This window comes from Malania oleifera, chromosome 11, assembly GCF_029873635.1.
Source record: "Malania oleifera isolate guangnan ecotype guangnan chromosome 11, ASM2987363v1, whole genome shotgun sequence".
Lineage (NCBI taxonomy): Eukaryota > Viridiplantae > Streptophyta > Magnoliopsida > Santalales > Ximeniaceae > Malania > Malania oleifera.
In genome coordinates, this window is record NC_080427.1 from 84,949,347 (window position 1) to 84,969,204 (window position 19,858).

The following is a 19,858-nucleotide window of genomic DNA, read 5'->3' on the forward strand; positions in this document are numbered from 1 at the left end:
GTCTCCTACTTATCCTGATATAGCAATAACTAAAAAAGAATGATTGTGAAGTTTAATTAATTAATTAGATATATATTATAGAAATTATTACAAAATACTCAAATAATTCATTATTCAATAGAGCCAATACTTACTCGGTTAATAGCCCGAATTTGAGTATCTATATCGAGTATTAGCTTGGTTATCATTTTTTAACCCCACTTCTCTAGCAACTTTAGGAGATTGTGGGGCACCATAAAAAGGTTGGTGGTTCAAAAAGTATCCTAAAATTAAATTTACAAACATGTTAACCAATAATAGTGTTTTAATGCAATTATGCAAGAACATAACAATATAACATTTTGCATAATTTAAAAGTTGAAACAGTAAGAAACTGTATTTTATTTACACTTACCAGTTGTGTGCTAGTCTTGGTGATTGTAAATAAATGAGGTTATTGATTTTGCATCTTCTAAGACCTTCTTCACATTACTTTTCTTATCAATGCCTTCAAGAATAAGGTCTACGCAATGAGTTGCACATGCTGTCCAGTAGAGATTGAGCCCCTTTTGCATTAACAATTTTTGTCCAGCCTTCATTGCAGCTTCATTATCAATCAAAACTTGGACAACATTTTCGTCTCCAATCTATTCAACAACCTCGTCCATTAATTGGAAATGAATTTATACATTTAATAATAATAATAATAATAATAATAATAATAATAATTATTATTATTATTATTATTACTACCTAATTAAAAATATACAAGTCTATAATACTATTTACGTATATGATCAAAATTAGAAAATTACATGAAATAATATGTAGTTGTTCGACTCGGCACATTAGAGGCATCGACTAACTTTATGAAACACCCTCTATTGTAATAAACTAAAAACTTTATTATGTGTTTTCTAATCGGTCTTGACCAACCATCACATATAATGGGTACCCCCCTTTCCTTCCAAATGCTAACAAAAGAATATATATAACCATTCTTTTCTCAATACTCTTGCTTCAAAAATTTTTTTGAGAGCTTATAGGGTGTGGACCCTCCACCCCCTTTCCAATATCTACAGCAACATCAAGCATAGGCCACATAAATGGAGATTAGGCTACTTTTGCTGGAATTTGATTATAAATTAGGAATTTTCCAATTTCCTAATTTACTTCTTAAACCTTTCCATAGTTTTGTGTTTATTTTTGTTTGTGCACTTTTGCTTCCTTCTAAATAGGATCAATTCCTAATTTCCTAATTTACTTCTTAAACCTTTCCATAGTTTTGTGTTTATTTTTGTTTGTGCACTTTTGCTTCCTTCTAAATAGGATCCCTTGCCCTTATTTTAGCTTTAGGGGCATCGGGATTGATCTATTGTCGTCCACTACCTCTAGCTTCACGGAAACTATGTGATCTAGCTCTATTGAAACAACTAGCATGACCACTTCCGGAACCACCTCCCTTTTCATAAATATTACCCCCTCTAGTAGTTCTTGCTCAAAATCTTTTGTCTCTTTTCCCGTTGTTGTTGTGACTGTATGTTTTCTTGTCAAGTAAATCTCATTCTTTCTTCTTCTAAGTCTTCTTCATCGATCAAATTCTCAAAATCTTCTCTAATTTGAGCTTCCACTTCTACTTGCTTTTTTGTTTCTCTCTCTTCTTAGCATATTGTTGTAGACGTTTCATAATTTGTTCTCTTACTTGTGTGGTTACATTCAGGCATCCAATCACTTGACCTTTTTATGTGCCAATTATTGTTTCAAGCGTGTAATCCCTCTTTTAATTATCTTACCACATAGCTTAAACATAATAATATGTCTATTACCATCTATTAGAGTCCGAAAATGCCATTCAGTGTCCTCACTAGGTAACTCCTCATTTCCTTTCTTCTCACATGACATTTTGATAGACTTGATTTGATGATCTCTACGCAAAACACATAGGAAATACAAAGTTATAGTCCTTGTAGAAGAATAAAGATAAGATATAATACAATTGGTAAGTACTAAATAAACCTTCAAATTTTAAATATTTATTACATAAAAATAATCTTTGGTTAAAAATAATAAGTAGTATAGTCTAGTAGACTAGTACTAAATTACTCATAGTATTTTTTAACTTTCTTTTAAAATAAAGCAACTTACTAACTAAATATTTAATATTTTTTAAGTTGCTTAAATAAAGTAGTACTCAATTACTCATAGCATTTTTCACCTTGTTTAAATAAAATAAAACAACTTAATGACTAAATAAAGTACATAAAGTTTTTAAATACCTTGTAATTTTAATTATTTTTTACATAATATAAAAAAAATTTTGTGTAGCTTTGTAATTTTAATAATTTTTTATATCATAGAGAGTAGGCAAATTCTATTTGAGCTTTGTATCTTTCTCAGTTACTAACAATTTAACGTTGATCATTGGAGATCAAATTTCAAGCTCATTACAAGCAACTCTAGTTTTCATTCAAAATCTTTGAATAATTAAAAATTTAAAATATTAGATATTTCATCTATTAATAAAATAAGTCATAAAATAAGAAAAAAAATTAATTATTTATATATAATATATATATTTTAAGACCAATAAATTTATTTCTCAAATCGTAGAAATTAGCAATTTAGCCCTCACAATCTCTCACATTCAGCCTAATTGAATAGCCTAAGTCCCTAATCCTATCCCTATACCTAATATAATATATAAATAACTACTCAAAATAACTATTAACTAAACCTAATATAATATGTAAATAATATAATATATAAATAAATACTCAAACTATTGACTAAACAACAAATCAAAAGAGAGGGAAAACAAAAAAAAAAAAACAAAAAGGAAGGAAGCATACCTGAAGAGTGATATGGTGGAGAAGAGGAGTGCACTCTCTTGGAGGAGAAGAGGAGTCTCGAAGAGTCCATGACTCAAAACACCAATTGATCGGAACCTCTGGTCTAGAGGGCGGACTCGGCAAAGGAAGTTGGCGGCCTGGCATGACTATTGAGCTGCTGCAGGGCAGCCTGTCACTGCCGAACAGGCTAGGAGGCTTAACCAAGGGCTTTGAGTGCTCGAGAGGGGGAAGGGGAGATCGAAGCCTCCAAACTTGATTTCTTCCCCAAATAAACAAAGATGGCCAAGGATTTCCAAGAAATTGGAGAAATAGAGGAGGGGGGGGGGGGGGGGGGGGGGGGGGAGTTTTGGCGTAGTGCAAAAGAAGGATTTCTTCTAATTCTTCAAATTCAGACAACAAATCAAAGGTAAAATTTCTTGATTTTAAGCTTTGGAATGGTAGATCTGCCAAGGACGAGTGGTTGGGAGAGGGAGAAAGAAGGGAATCGTGAGAAAGATGCGTGAATTGGAAAGATGAGGGCTGAAGCACACTGTTGGCTGATGCAACAGTCTGTAACGGGCTGTAACGATCTGTAACGGCCGTTGCGAACTGTTATGGCAGTGTAACAGCTGTTACAGCCGTGAATTTTCCTCCCCCTGCAATATCAGTGTGTAACTGTTTCGGTGGTCTGAAATTCCATTATGTAACGACCGTTACGCTAGGTAATGGTTGTTATTTAAAACTATGCATCTTCTTGAATCCACACTTATTACCTTTTATCATTAGAGGGCTTGGATTGGGTTTTAAAGATAGATCTAGCAGCCTTAGACCACTAAACATAATTCTTTCCATCCAACCTTTTGGTTGTTATCTGTGGCAATGGGAGTTGCTAGCAAGCTTAAGAGAGTTATAAAGGATTTTTTGTGGCCTGGTTTGGGGGGTCGTAAGTTGGGCGGAGGTTTGTAAGTCTAAAAAGGGAAGGTGGTTGGGTCTTGGTAACTTGGTGTCTTATTTTAGCTAAATGGTTGTGGTGCTTCTCCTTTGAAGATAATTCCCTATGGCATTGAGTTATTTGTAGCAACTTTGGCTTGGATGAGAATGGGTGGGATACTCATGCTAGCTTGAGATGTTCTTTGGGGAGTCTATGGAGGTCTGTTTCCCATATTTACTGTGTTTCACCCCTCACACTAAATTTGTAGCGAGGAGGGGATCTCAGATTTGTTTTTGGAAAAACCCATGGCTCGGGAATGATTCCTTTTCCACTTCTTTTCCTTATCTTTTTAGATTGTGCTCTGAGCCAAATAGAGCTATTTCTTTCTTTGTGGATAATGGGAGTGGCTTTTTGGTCTCTTGGAATCTTTTTTTCAAGAGACCTCTGAATGATAGGGAGATGGTGGAGCTGTCTTCCTTGTTGCCCATATGGAACAATTGCAAATTATCCTTGGGAAGGGATGTTCGTTCTTGGTGTTTGGATCATTCGGGGATGTTTTCTTGTAAATCATTCTTTGAGTTTTTGACCTATTCAAATTGCCCCTTTCCTCTTTATTCAGTCATTTAGAAGGTTAAAGTTCCCCCAAAAATTAAAGCATTTAATTGGTTGGTTGTGCTTAACAAAATTAATGCCAATAACTTGCAGCAGATTAAGAGACGTTTGAAGGCTCTCTCTCCAGATGTTTCCTGCTCTGTTATAGGAATTTCGTAACAGCCTATCATCTCTTTTTGCATTGTGATTATGCATGGATGACTTGGAATAAATTGTTCAGTTTTATGGAAGAGAGTTGGGTCTGCCCTGTTCAGTGCAAGACTTGTTAATCACTTCTTTTGCAGGATTTAGAAGGATGGGGCAGCTCTATGGAAGTGTAGCAAGTATGCAGTTTTAAGGGGTCTTTGGTTGGAATGTAATGCATGGATTTTTTTTTCGGGAAGAAGTTGAATTTATATTTGGTGTGGGAGAAGATTTAGTTCTTGACTTCTTGACGGTGTATTGTGCTTGACATTTATAGAGAAGCTAGCTTTCAGGATTTGAATAGGGCTCGGAAGAATTATTTGGATTGATTTCTGTTTTTTGTTGTTTTAGTTTTTCTCTGTTGCTCCAGATTTTTTTCGGTAGACGTCTTATTCTCCCTCTTTGTAAATTCTCTTCCTATTAATGAATTTCGATTGCTATAAATTTTTTTTTTTTTTTTTTTGTGGGATTCATAGACCATCCCAACACTCAGAAACAAGACCAACGAACAAAATGAACTTCCAGAATAACCACAACAACCACAAATAAGGTGAACTACTAACACAACAATGAATGAATCACCAACAACTTAGACATAACACACCAGTGCCTCAAAAATTAACCTACAGTCACTACCACTACCCTAAGGGACTAACCAATCACTGTAATAATACTAAACAACAACTAATGAACTGCCACGAGTGAACAATTGAAAAATGTTTGATCATTGACCAAAATTACCAACAACTTGAAATTATGGTCTATGGAAGGATTTAAGTCATTTTTGAGGAAATCAGAGCAAAAACTGGCTAGAAAGAGCTTTCATGCGCTAGCCTGTGGGGATGAACCTGCTGGCAGTTGGGCAGCAGATGGGGCCATGGGGCTGATCCTCTAGCGATGAAAATTCACCCACTTGCAGATTGGAGGGTTCTGTGACTGGATATGGTGTTGGTTTTGTGAAATATGAAAGGGTTCTTGAGATTTTGAAAAGAACAGGGCTGTCCTGGAAGTTTTGGGAAACAGCTGTGTTTTCTAGCGACATCTGCTCTTCATCTAGAGGTACAGCTGAACTCCTATAATGGCAGTTTTGTATAGGATGATCAGGTTTAGGGTTTGGCTTGGCAGTATGGTTTATGTTGGATCTTGCTTTGATACCATGTTGAATTATTGAGTAAAACGGAAGACCTAATCACAGCAATGGGTCTCTCCATCTATTTATAATATATGTCAATAACATACAAATGACCATAATACCCTTACAAATTCGCACTTACTAACATAGCACTAACACATGCTAATAATGCTAAATGACCAAAATAACCATTAATAGACCTGAGGTCAGAACTTACATTCTTTTTTTCTTGATGGTTCATTTGAGAGGCCAAGGTTCCATATAAGGTTTAGCCTTTTGCATGGTCAATGTTAATCAATTGGATTAAACACTGTTAGATCACCATTTCATCTAAAAGCTCAGGCTGTTAGGTTATAGGTCAACAATGTATATCAAGCTTTAACAGACACTAATAACTGTCAACAGTTGTGCAGACCAAAGAAGGCATTGCCTCATGGCATATGTCAGGTGCATGCAGAATATTGAGACTAGTATTGTTTTTTTTTAGACTTATTGTTTGAAGTTGTTGAGTGGTGTTGGGTATGCCTAAGGTCCCAGGTATTTTTTGGAAGACTGTTGTTAGCTTTCTGCTTTTTAGGCAGCCTTCTTAAATTTCTTTGTGGGTGGTCCTCCAATCTTTGTATCTTTTCCTTTCTCTCCACAAATAATTTCTATATTTATCCCAAAGAAAAGCTGAAATATTATTGATAATAAAGGCTTACAATGAGTTGTTAGCTTCTATTTTTATGAGACCAATCCCGATATGTCAAAAAAAAAAAAACACTAAATTATCCTTGAGTAACCCGTAGGTGTTTGGTTGCTACGGTAGGATGACCAGTGCCATGCTAGTATTTATTTATTTACTTTTCTTTTTGAGAAAATCCAGTCTTTTTTCCCTGCATCACCATATCTTAAATCAGATACCAAATATATAAGCTTATGCATTTATATATATATTTTATATTACAGCGCTTACCGATGTGCATATGTACAAGAACAAGCTGCAAAACTATGCTCAAAAGAGAAATCTTACTCTGCCTATTTATTCTTGTGAACACAAGGGCCCTCCTCATGATAGCCGTTTCAAGTGTAAGGTCACAGTTGATGGACAAACCTTTGAGAGTCCTGACTTTTTTCACACAGTAAAGGAGGCTAAGCATGCAGCAGCAAAAGTTGCTTTAATGTCATTGTCTACAGATGGAATCCAAGAGGCTAGCATTCTGAGTTACTTGTCGTCTCTTTAGTGTTATTTTATGTCTTCATGAATGTGATCATTGATATAAGTTGGCCTTGCTTTTTTTTTTTTTTTCAATTTTAACTTCCCTATTTATTTTTCTTCAGGATGATTCTGGCTTCTACAAGAATCTTTTACAAGGATTGGCTCAGAAAGAAGGTTTTGTTTTACCAATATATGATACAAACATATCTGGTTTGTCTCATAAGCCAACCTTTGTTTCAACCGTGAAAATTGGAGGAGAAATTTTTCAAGGACAAGAAGCCAAAACTAAGAAACAGGCAGAAGTGAGTGCAGCAAAGGTTGCATATACTACTCTTACAGAGCGTGAGTAATTGTCTCTTTTTTCTATCTCTAATGCTCATATACCTGTGGCAGATACAGAAACATTGAATTTGTTTGAGATCACCTTTTTAGGATATCTACTGTCTCTAATGCTCATTATTTACACCTGTGGCAAATGCAAGAACATTGAGTTCACTTGAGATTGCCTTGTTATTGACGTAGTTCTGTGAATGGTGATGGTATATAGCTCTCGACATATTCACTAAATAGTTCTTTATATGTTTGTTAGATTACCACTTTACCTAAAAGCTTTAAGCTATTAGGTTGTGGGTCAACAATGTATATCAAGCCTTTACAGTTAACACTCCCCTGCACATGAAGAAATAAATAAACAATGAGTAACATCCATATTGGGGACAATAATTTTTTTAACATACTTACATTAAATGCGGGCAACAAGAATAGAACCTTGGACCTCTTGGTAGTTAGCTTTGTACCATTTTAGATTACCAGTTTACCTAACAACTTCAGCTTTAACAATGTCAAAAGGGTTATGAGAGGAAAAAAGATATTCACTGGTATGTAAAATATGGCAAAGGATTGGAAAACTATTTTTATTAATGGTTATGAATTCTCTCAAGTATGGTGCAAGTCTTTTCATGCACAAGCACCTAAACTTTGGAGTTCATTTTTAGGGTAGAAACAAAATTATTTGTTATTGAGGATTGGATAATATTTTGTTGGAGAGTTATCTCTAACTGAGTGGTAGCTTGTTAAACTTGTAGATAAAGCATTATGTAATGGAATATCTCTCAAACCACTATCCCTAATGAAGCTATGGAAAGACTGTATGCTAGAAGAAAACTTCCCACCCGCTTTTTTCTATGGCGGGAATCTAACTTCATTAAAGTCATGCCATTTGGGCTTGTCTTTCTAGTATCCCGTTATACTTTCTTTTGATTTTTAAGATTCCTGTAGGGGTGGCTAGCAAGATTGAGAAAATGATGAGGGATTTCTTGTGGTTCAGGGGTAGGTCGCTTTAGGGATCATTTGGTGAGGTGGGAATTGGTGTGCAGGTCTAAACGGTAGGGTGGTTTGGGTAATGAGGAACGTAGTGTCCAAAAACACGGATCTCCTGGCTGAATGGCTTTAGCAGTTCCCATAGAGGATTCCTCCTTGTGGCATAGAGTGGTAAAAAGAAAGTATGAATTAGACGAGAATGTGTGGGTTACTATTTGGGATCTTGATGTTCTTTTGAAAGTCCGTGGAAAGCGCTCTCTCAAATTTATCCCCCCTTTTTGTTCTCCATACTAAATTCATGTTGTGTAGGGATTGTAATATCTGTTTTTGTGGAGATTTTCTGGTGGGGAATGCAGTTTTGTCTACCTCTTTTCCTCTTCTTTCTTGTTTGAGCTCAGGGCAGGATAATTCCGCTTCTTTTGTTTTGAACCAGGTGGTCCTTTACCTTTTTGGGATTTTCACTTTTGGAGGTCTTTAAACGATAAGGAGATGGAATAGTTATCTTTTTGGCTAGTCTTCTTGAATAACTGTTGGGTTTCCATTGGAAGAGGATTCTCGGTCTTGGTCTTTGGATCCTTGGAGTATATTCTTGCAAATCTTTTTGTGAATTTTTGACTAGCTTTAATTCTTCTTTCCTTCTTTTTAAATCCATTTGGAAGTCCAATAAGTGTTCGGAGATTGCATCTTTTTATACAATGTGAGTTTGTTTCGGGGGTATGTCATAAGTTATTTGGTTTCTTTGATGAAAGTTGGGTTTTTACAATTACAATGCAGGATTTTTTGGCAGTTTCTTTTGTCAGTTTTGGCTGGAAAAAGGGAAGGGCAGTGCTCTGGAAATGTGCTTTCTTTGCAGCATTTTGGGGGCTGTGGATGGAACGCAATACACACATTTTTTCAGGGAAGAAGTTGTCGTATATGCTGGGTTGGAAGCAATGTCTTAAATTTCAATTTCAATTCAAATTTCGAAGCTCCAAAAGTATGGAAATTTTGAAGGAAATTTCGATTTCGATGTCAATTTCGATTTCGATTTGAAAAAATAATAGAAATTAGTGGTAAAACATGGAATTCTTTGTGAAACTTTAGAAATGATTAGCAAACATAATAATAAAAGTTATAGGACTAATATATTACAAATTAAATACATCTATGTTTTTGTATGAGGTGGAAAAGTTGTAAAATAGTATGTGTATCAAACATATGTGTAAGATAATATACATTAAACATATTCAGCTAATACAAATGGAATTTATAAATCATTTAAATATTATTTATTATACAAATAATGATAATTTAGGCATGAATGGTTAAATAAAATATTGCTATAAGTTTATTTTTTCATATAATTTCAAAAGCACTTGTAATAATATTTTGTTTTGATAAAATAAATAAAAGAAATTAAGATAGAAATTTCACTTCACTCCTAAATTTCTCATTTGAATTCTAACGAAATTTCATCATATAGTTAAAATTTCGACAAGTTTTGCTAAAATTTCGAGATTCGATAAATTTCGGATGATTCGTTGATATTTCAATGGAAATTATGCAAGACGGAAATCGACTGCCATTTCTATTTCAAGGGTGACGGAAATCGGAAATTTCGATGAAAATTTCAAGAATTTTGTGGAAATTTAAGCCCATGGTTGGGGGAAGATTCATTATTTGGCTTCCCTTTAGTTTGTGGGTAATGGGAACTTTTTAGGGGGGGGGGGGGAGGGGAGCCTTTTGGATATTCAACACAATTGGTGATATTTGTTGGACTGTGTGTGCTGGTTTTGATTTGTGCCTTTTGCTTTTTCGGGGTTGTTCTCTTTTTTTTGTTTGGATTTTTCCAGATTTTACTGAGAGTCTTCTTCTCCTGATTGTACATTTTTATTCTATTAATAAAATTTTGCTTTTGCAATTTAAAAAAACAAGTCACCTCCACTACTCATCTTGGATAACACAAACCCATACAGAGCCCCCCAACTCCTCCCAAAATTAGGACCTAAGGATAGGTGTAGAAGGACCATAAACCGAAGTATATCATGGCTGCCTTCTTCCTTTACCTCCAGCAAGAAAGATAAAGAAAAGAAACCCTAATCAAGCTCACCAAAGTTGCCATCCAAGTGTCCAAATCACTAGCATATCTCCAGATGCCCCTTGAGAAGAAAAGATAAAATTTTTCTGTTATTGATGGACCGGCTCCATATTAATGCTTGAGCCTGCTCCATATGAATGCTTCACAATAAATCTCTCATTTAATTTCTCATTCAAGAGAGGAGTTTCTTGTCTTCTCATGCATTGGTCAATGCATTCAAGCTTCACAGTAAATCTCTCCTTCAAGATAGGAGTTATTTGTAATAAATTGAGAGTTTATGCTCTTATTAAAAAAGGAGGTTTTTTGTCTTTGTTTTTGTTTTGTTTTGTTTGTTTTGTTTTGTTTTTGTAGTAGAAGAAATAAAATTAAAGAGTTGACCTCAAGTAGAGTTAATTTTTATCCCTGATTTGAGGGAGAATTAATTTGATTTGAGAGGATGTTATTCTTGATGGGGTGTATATATATAGGTGCCTTTGTGGGTCTTTGGACAGTGTGTTAGAGAGCATAACATCTTAGTTGCTCTTGTATTCTATCTCTTCCCAATAGTGAAATTCTCGTCATCTTCTCTCGTGGATGTATGCTATAAGACGAACCACGTAAATCTTGTGTCAATTCTCTTGCATTTCTCTTTTATTATTCACTTACGGCTCATTTGGTTCAACATAATAGTTATTAGTTGTAATAAGATGGAATATAGTTTAAATTTTGGGAATTGAAGGAATAGTTATTCCTTGTGTATTTCTAATTATTTCATTGAACATGTAATAAGAAAGGAATAAAAGTTCCCTTGATGAAATTTGGGAATAATTATTCCTTGTCTATTTTTTATTATGGACTCATAAAACGTTCATGTTGTTGCTTGCTTTATAGTAACAACATAATTTCTTGTATAACCAATTGTAACTAACCTACTAAAATTAATCTATTCTTGGGAATAGGCATTCTGCAAACCAAAAGTAACCTTTTTTTCTTAATCGTGGTACTTGCCAATCCTGACACTTTCCCTTTATTAGACCAGATCTCCCTAATAATACTCCCATATACTCAATCTAATTTAGTTTCCTGAAAGAGCAACACATCCGGAGAATACCTCGAAACCACTTGCCAAATCAAACACCTTTTTCTTACAATCACCTAACCCTCTAATATTCCAGCTCAACAACCTCGTATTTTAACAATCTTACCCGCTTTACCCACCTTTTCTCTCCCCATAATTAGTTGAAGAATCTAAAATTTTCAACTCTTTCTGAACACATTTTTTCTCTCATAAGTTTCAGGTGAAACAGCCACTCTTAACTCCTTCCCTAAATGACTCACAAATTTAAATCCCATGTCTTTGAAATGAGGAAAAGGCTCATCGGAGTCTTTTTAAGGCCTAGCACACTTCACGCTCTAGTATAAGTAGTGACTAGTTAGGTTGCCCATTTTAGGAATGGTGAGTTGTTAATGGGCAGACTCAAAAATTAGATCTACAAGAAGAGGGGTCATTGTGACTTGCCAATAGGGCTGCTGCGCAAGTGGGGAAGAGGAGCATTCATGGTTCAGCTGCTTCTTCTTCTTAGGAGGTGACTCTTTCTCTCCAAATGGAATTCTACAAATTCATTATGGGGTTTAAGCTGAGTCAGAACCCAGCAATGTTTGGGAGATCAGCAACTGTCCAAGTCTATCCGATTTTGTAATTTGCTTTGGCTAAAAATTCTGAGCAACAATCTGAAGAGGGAAGTGATGTGCTGTGCATGGTAGTCAGAGGTGTGAGGCGAAGGCGCGCGCCTCACAAAGGTGAGGCGCACAATTATTAAAATGGTGTAAAATGCCTATTTATGGCAAATGATATATGAACATATGAATATCTAGTAATATTAGAATTTAAAATGCCTAAACATTCAATAACAAAATTGGAAATTTAATAAAATTGCTAGGACGAAGGCCAAAAGCATCAACAATTCAACGTAGTTCAACATCAAATTTATAAATAAAATTTTAATTTTACACTATTAATGTTTATTTTTTTCTTAATTTTTAATTACATTTAAATAAAATTTAATTTTTAATAGTATTTGATAAAAAATAAATAAATTTCCTCTTTATTTTCATTATTTTATTTTTTCAAACAAAATTCTTAATCTAAACATACTCTTATTAAATATCTCAAATACATTTCAAATGCACCTCTTAACATGAAGCATGCATGCATTATGCCACTATAGTAAGAGAAACAAAAGAGTGGGAACGAAAGAAAAATGAATAAGATGAAGATTAGATTAATGAGCAAAACCTTTTATGTTTGATTAATTAAAATAAGTGAGAAATTAAAAGGTGCTTATGTTAAAATAATAAAAAATAATATTTTATTTCAAATCTTCAATTCAAATTTATGTGTTTCAAAATATTTAATATAATTTTAAATAATCACACCTTGCAATTCCAAAACAGTAATAAAATAATCATTATAATTTAGAGAGAGAGAGAGAGGATTGGATGGATAAGCATTCATTCTAGTCTGGACACACCCAAGTGTCTTCACTGAGGAGTAATCAAGTGTAGAAGCCCCACAGCTAGCTGCTTGATCTTCTTCACTAAGAAGAAGAAGAAGAAGAACTGAAAAAGAAGCAGCAGGCAGCAGGACGCAGGCAGCAGAAAGAAGAAGAAGAAGAAGAAGAAGAAGAAAAAGAAGAAGATGACTTACGCAGGTTCGAAGGCTCAAAGACGAGCTCGCTGGTGGTTCGCAATGTCGAAGACGAAGTCACGAACTCACGGCTGGTTCGAAGGCTCGCAGATGAACTCGCGAAGGCTCCTGCTGGTTCGAAATGTCGAAGATGAACTCATGGTGCTGGTTCGAAGGCTCGAAGACGAGCTTGCGAAGGCTTTTGGCTGGTTCGAAGGCTTGCAGACGAACTCATGCTGCTGGTTCGAAGGCTCGCGAAGGTTCCTGCTGGTTCGAATGTGCAAGATGAACTTGCGAAGGGTTGTGTGGGGCTTCGAAGGGTTGAAGAGGGCTAGGGCTCGTGTTTGTCCGAGTTGAATGAGGGCTTCGGCTCTGGCTCTAGCTATTTCTTTCATTTAATAGACTCAAATTTTTCAAGGCGTGCCTCACTGCGCCTGTTGCTCCTCTGCGCCTCATCGTGCCTCACTGCACCTCTTGCAGGTCGCCTCACCTCGTAGGCACACCTCAGGTGCCCTTTTAACTACTATGGTGCTGTGGAGGGAATGGGATCCAAAAATTGTATTTTGGTGGTAGTTGGTTGTGGGAACTTAAGTGAGGAACTAGGAAGCACGACAGCAACTCAGGACTTGGACACAATTTTGCGGAAATTTTGAAAAATGAGAATACAACATGGTAGGGATACATTAATTAATTAATACAAAAAAATTCATTTAGGCATGTTTTTCGTTTTGGATGACTTGTAGCAATTTTAATTAAAATGAAATATAGGCATCATTCATGCACAAGTGTCAATTGCACTCAACAAAAAAAATTCCCTCTACAAACTACAACCATACACTCATAGGCTGCATTTTTTTGTTCTCAAGAAAAACACAAATACTAAAAATATACTGCTTGTAGTGATGGTTGATGGTGCCTGGCAGGTAATCGCTCATAAAGAATTTTTTTTTTTTTAAAAAAAGCAGGAAAACAAACAGAGAGCAGCAATGTCTTTGGAGTTTGGACCTCTGGTTTCCTGGTCAGAGAGAGAGAGAGGGCTGCCCCTTTGGGGGTGGGGTGCGGTGAGATGGAGAAAGAAGAGGCTGGGACAATGGACTCACTGATTGGCTAAGGGTTCAAAGTTTGAACTGAAGAGGCAAGGAAGCCAAGGATCTTCCTCCAACAATTTGGCAATTTGTCTTGTCATCATTGCTTCCATGGAGCAGTGTAAGCCTCTGGTGGTGCTTTGCAAGGGTGGGAGCTGGCTCTAGGTCTCCAAACACTGCAAGGTGTTTCCTTGCCATGTCAAGTGTCACGGTCCCACATTGGATGTGTATTACAGAGATCTTGGGCTTGTAAGGAGGGTTTGAGCTCCAACTAAGTGAGGTGCCTTTTATACGATAAACCCGTGAGACCAGTGGACCAAAGCGGACAATACCTCACCAAAGTTGTTCCTAGACCGTTACATCAAGGCATGTCACAAACACATCTAAAAAAAAATAAGTAAATTAATTTTGACATGTCAAACATGTAGTGCTGTGTTGGGTAGTAGGTGTTAGTATCTGAAATGAGTCAGCTATTGGCTCCCAGGAGTGTCGGTGCTTCCTAAGTAAGGAACAAGCAAGTGAGAATCTTAGCGATGAGTTGTGCATACGAGATGTTGAAAGAGCAAATGTTGATGCAGAGCAGAGAACAGGGAATTATATTGTGGTAAATAATGGTGGTGATAAGTCTCTCAATGCTAGAAAGAAAACTTTTAAGGCTGAGTGCACTAAAGTTTATATTTGTTGGGTGACGATGCAGGCAGGGCTTGAAATGAGGAATTCTCTTTATGATATTCAAATCAATTCTGATGTGATAACTTTTTTTAAAAAGAAGTACAGATGGTAGTTTTAGCAGAGGAAACTTCCAATGTTCTGAAGGTGGAATCAGATGAGAAGATTGAGGAGGAAGGTTGTCAAAAAGGGGAAAAAGAAATGCAGCAATGACTCTGATATTGAGAGTGAGTTTGATATTTAGTTTGCTTGTGATGAGAGTTTATTATTGGACGTGTTTCAAGACCAAAATGGGTATGATTTGGATTCCATTGATTTAGTTGATGATATTTCTCACGACTCCACTCAAAGGTTTATGGGGTGTTCCTATATTTGAGGATGATGGTACTGGTAAAGAGCCGCGACTGACCGATCATATTAGGGATGGCATTTTGCCTACCCCTGTTTTTCCTTTGGTGCAGATTAATGGGAAATATGTTGACAGCAACTTGTGGTTGTTTGATCCTAGGGAACAGGATATTCGACTAGATGGGTTAATAAAGGTCAGCATGAGCTAGCAATCTTTAAGCGTCTATTAACTATGATGGGAAGGGTTAAAAAAGGGCTTCTCTTTTTTTCGTTTTTTGATTAGGGGTTTTGTCATTTAGTTATTTGTTAGGTTTTTTCTTCAATTTTAATTTTTTCTTTGTCAGTTGGTTAAAAATTTTAAGGCCTCTCGCTCTTAATTTGTATTTCTTCTATCTTAATGCATTTCTTTTGTTAACAAATTTGTTTTTTCTTAACTATGTTAATTTTAATTCATTGTCAAAATAGGGACTATTTTCAAAGGCATGTATCATAGTTATTTACTTTTCCTGTCCCAATTTGTGACCTAGGTTGATGCATATCGAAATCACTGGATTCTTCTATTGATTGTGCATAGTTGTGGTTAGCATGGATGGTATGCCATGAATACTTAGATTGGAAAAAACTAGAGGGACAAAAAAATAGAAGCATTCCAAGACAAAAGGTCCATTGTGATTCTTTGACAAGATATTATGTCTTTATTGTTCAGGTAAACCTTCGAGCCCTAAATTTGCTCCCTGTAGTTGCATAGAAGCGGGACCTTCTTCTAGCTCAATGTCGATTTCTGATTTGGAAGAGAATGTCAGGCATATAGCTATTGAGGAACAATATGATGATTATAGAGGTAAGTAAATAAATAAATAAATTTATTAAAGTCTTAATTTGATATTTTTCTTTGTGTTTTTTTCCATTTATTTTTTATGATTGGCTGCTAGTTTTTGTGTCATATGATTTGAAAAACTGCTTCCAAATGATATTTGATACTACGTCTACGTCTCTTGCATAAAATTTAATTGACTATCATGTGTGTGCATACATATGAAGGCCCTAATTCAATGTAAGGTTTTGATTCAATGCATTCTTTTTGTTTCTTTCTATTTATTATTTGTGACTGGTGCAAGTATTTCTGTACTGTATGATTTGAGAAACTGTTTACAAATGCTCTTTAGCACTTCCCTCGTGCATAAAGTTTAAGTGCACATGATTGAGTACTCTTAAAGTTGTTTTCCTAAGGTTCCTTATTGGACGGTTCCATTCATAATGTAAATATTTATAGAAATGCCCACTTATTGGACGGTTCCATTCATAATGTTAATATTTATAGAAATGCCCAGTAGGAGTAATTTTTTACCCAACGAGTCAAGCCCATTGTGTTTTCTGATTCTTGGTCTGATTCTAGAAGTCTTGATTGAATTTGTTGAGTCTAGGATTCATAATTCACATGTACTCCTCAAATTAGTAGGGGATGCACAAATAGTTTGGGAGAATGAATCTCTAAGAAATCTATGGATTCAAAGTCCTAATATATTGATTGCCATATAGATTGGAAGTTGTCATTGCATTTCATCACAATTGTTGTAGAAACGTTTCGAGAAAAGGAGATTTATGGTTCACACTGCAAAGCTTCTGCCACCTAGTTGTGCTTATTTAACACCTGCACGAACGCTCATGCGCGCATATGCGCATACATGCACACTTTTCACTACTGTGTAATATTTCAAGATGAAAGAACAACGAAGAGATTACACATTAAAATGTACAGTATAGACACACATACATGTAAATGAATATGGCAAATAATAATTTTATACCTAGTAGGTTGGGGTCAGTTTTACTTTGTGCTCCCAATTTTAATGCGTTAAACCCTTAAGTATGAAAACACCCCATTGAGTGAAGCTAGATTTTTTTGAAAAAAGAGTGTTGCATGGAAAGCTATTAGTTATGTATGATATGGATTTGAAGTCGACCACTTGTTTACAAATCCTAATTTGCTCTACATTTAAAAAAAAAAAAAAAAATTGTATAAATTCTCTCTCTCTCTCTCTCTCTCTCTAATATGACTATGAAGCACTTGCTAATAGGTTACAAAATGGTCGCACGAGCCTCTTCTGTAAATGTAGCAGTCTTTGCCCAACATTGGTGAGGTATTATTTGTTTTGGTTCCCTAGCCTCACAATTTTGCCCTATAAAAGGCGCCTCACATAGTTAGAGTCTAATTCATCCTTATAAGCACAAGATATCCCTAGTTGACATTAAATGTGGGATTGTGACATACCTTGTGAAGGGTTGTGTGGCACTAGTTGTAGCACACTTAACTTAATTAGTCAGCTGAAAGTGAATTGCGGGTTCACTAATGAACAACTTCACAACCATTGAATATAAATAAAACAAAAAAAAACAAGTTTGTAAACATGAGTCATGTGGTAAATCATAAAGCAGTGCAATTCTTTATTCACACCCTTGCAGGAAATGCGTGTTTAGTTAGGAAAGTAAGAAGGCTAAACACGTTTACAGTAATGAGTGAATTTTACAATGATTGATGAACACTAACTGTCCCCTAAAGAACTCTTTATACTATTCTCACTTTGTCATTAGGAAACATCAAAGTGACCAAGGAGCCATACTCACTAATTTTACCGAGGCATTATCTTAATAAAAGAATAATACCTACACTACTATTTACATAGTGGCTATCCATCCCATGCACATAAGAAAAGTGGTCAGAGGCAAGCATGATGACCCGAGCAAACTTGGTTTGTGACATTCTCCCCCACTTATGCAGTCAATGTTCTCGTAGACTTTGATGCTAAGTATTTTTCAACTTTGTTCGTGAACAATTCCATGTCTTCCACCAAAATCTAGCTAATTCTTCATCTTTGAGACTTTCCACTTCACTAAAAACTAGTGTTGCTTCTTCCTTGATGATTTTACCTCTCTGTTTGCAAGGATATCTTCAACTTCTTGCTTTTCAAGTTACCATGTCTTCAATGGTGCTATGGTTGACTGACTTCGGGTTGGATCTTCATTGTTAGTGATGAATGGCTTGAAGTAGCTAATAAGAAACATATGGTGCACCTTCATCGAAGCTAAAGGATCAACTTTTTTAGAGGCCTTCACAACTTTCGCCAAGATGGGGAGTGGTCTTTCATATATGCGAAGTAGTCTCCTACCTCGATCTTGTAATGACTCTGGTTGAAGTTTAAAAAGCATCAAGCCACCCATATTGAAGTGCAACGGTTGTCTCATTTGATCTGCCCACTTCTTCAGTTGCTTTGAAATTTTCTCTAGATAGGCTTGGGTAATCTCTTGGTTTTATCTTTATTTTTTGGAGAAGATATACGACTTGTCCTCTATGTGGGGGTAACAACCTCAACCCAATTGTAGTGAGATATTATCTGCTCTGAACCATTGACCTCACTATTTTTTCCTATAAAAGACGCCTCACATAATTGGAGCCTGAATTATTCTTGTAAGCCCAAGATCTCCCCAGCACATGTCCGATGTAGGATTGTGACAGACTCTGTCCAATCTCTATCTCTGCTGCCCTCATTAGAGTGGAACTACACCTTTGTGTTGGATCCAACCCATATATGATAGTATTCCAAGGTGGCTTTTATACCAACAATCACAGGCCGAACACTTCACACCTAGTGAAGTACCATGTGGCACTAGTTATAGCCATGGTCTTTAGTTTTCATGAAATTGTCAAAATTTCCATTGAGATTTTCACTTTCCATCGCACACTTGAAATTGAAATGGTGGTTCATCTTACAAAATTTCGGTCAGAATTTTTGCAAATTCTTTGAAATATATCGATGGAATTCAAATGTGAGATTTAGACACAAAGTGAACTTACTCTTTTATTTTTTTATTTTTTATTTTTTGAAACAAAATAGTATTACGAGGGCTTTTGAAATTATATGAAAAACTAGACTTAATTTTTAGTAACAATGTTTATTTAACCATGTATATCTAAATTATCTTTATCTGTACAGGAATAATATTTAAATGATTTATGAATTGCATTTATATTAGTTGAATATGTTTAATACGAATATTATATTTACGATTATTGCACCTCATACAAAGCATGCTTGTCGTTGATGTATTTAATTTATAGTATATTAGTTCTAAAACTTGCATTATTATGTCTATTAATCATTTTTAAAGTTCCATAAAAGAATTTCATGTTTTACTACTAATTTCCATAATTTTTTGAAATTGAGATCAAAATTGACACCAAATTGGAATTGTGTTGAAATTTCTGTACTTCTATAGCTTTACAATTTTAGTTGAAATTGAAATTGAAATTTCAGACCTTGGTTATAGCATGCTAGCTTAACTAATTAGTTGAATGTTTACTATAATTTTACCACATGAACAACTTCACATCCATCAAATATAAAGAAAGTGGAAGTAGTAAACAAACATGTATGTAAACACGAGTCATGTAGTGAGGGAGGCAAGTAGGCTAAATAAGTTTACAATAGCTAGTGATTTTTACAATGATTGGTGAACACTCACCCTCTCCTAAAGAGTTTTCTATGATTTTCTCACTCCTTCACTGGGAAATATCAATTGAACAAGGAGTTTTGCTTATTATTTTCTATACGACATTATCGTAATTAAATAATACAACCTATATTACTATTTACATGATGGTTATCCATCCCATGCATGCAAGCCAAGTGGTCACAGATAAGCATAATACCTTGAACAACTTGGCTCTTGGCTCATGACATTCTCCCTCGTGTATGCAGTCAACGTTCTACATGGAGGTGTGAGCCACTCTAATGAGAGTGTAAGAGATCAGAGCCTTTCACGATCCCACATA

The 19,858-nt window shown here is 35.4% G+C and overlaps 1 protein-coding gene across 4 annotated transcripts in view; it reads left to right on the plus strand.

Moving 5' to 3' along the window:
• The window catches only part of LOC131168195 (double-stranded RNA-binding protein 1-like), a 55,842-nt gene that overhangs the window by 31,653 nt on the left and 4,331 nt on the right, over window positions 1–19,858 (plus strand). For 3 of the 4 annotated variants that reach the window (XM_058127477.1, XM_058127478.1, XM_058127480.1), the window contains exons 3-5: window positions 6,614–6,855; window positions 6,986–7,205; window positions 15,734–15,868. In XM_058127477.1, the coding sequence (XP_057983460.1) occupies window positions 6,614–6,855; window positions 6,986–7,205; window positions 15,734–15,868 (597 nt within the window). Of the gene's footprint in view, window positions 1–6,613; window positions 6,856–6,985; window positions 7,206–15,733; window positions 15,869–18,056; window positions 18,092–19,858 lie in introns of those variants that run through there. The other variant, XM_058127479.1, reaches the window with a different exon arrangement.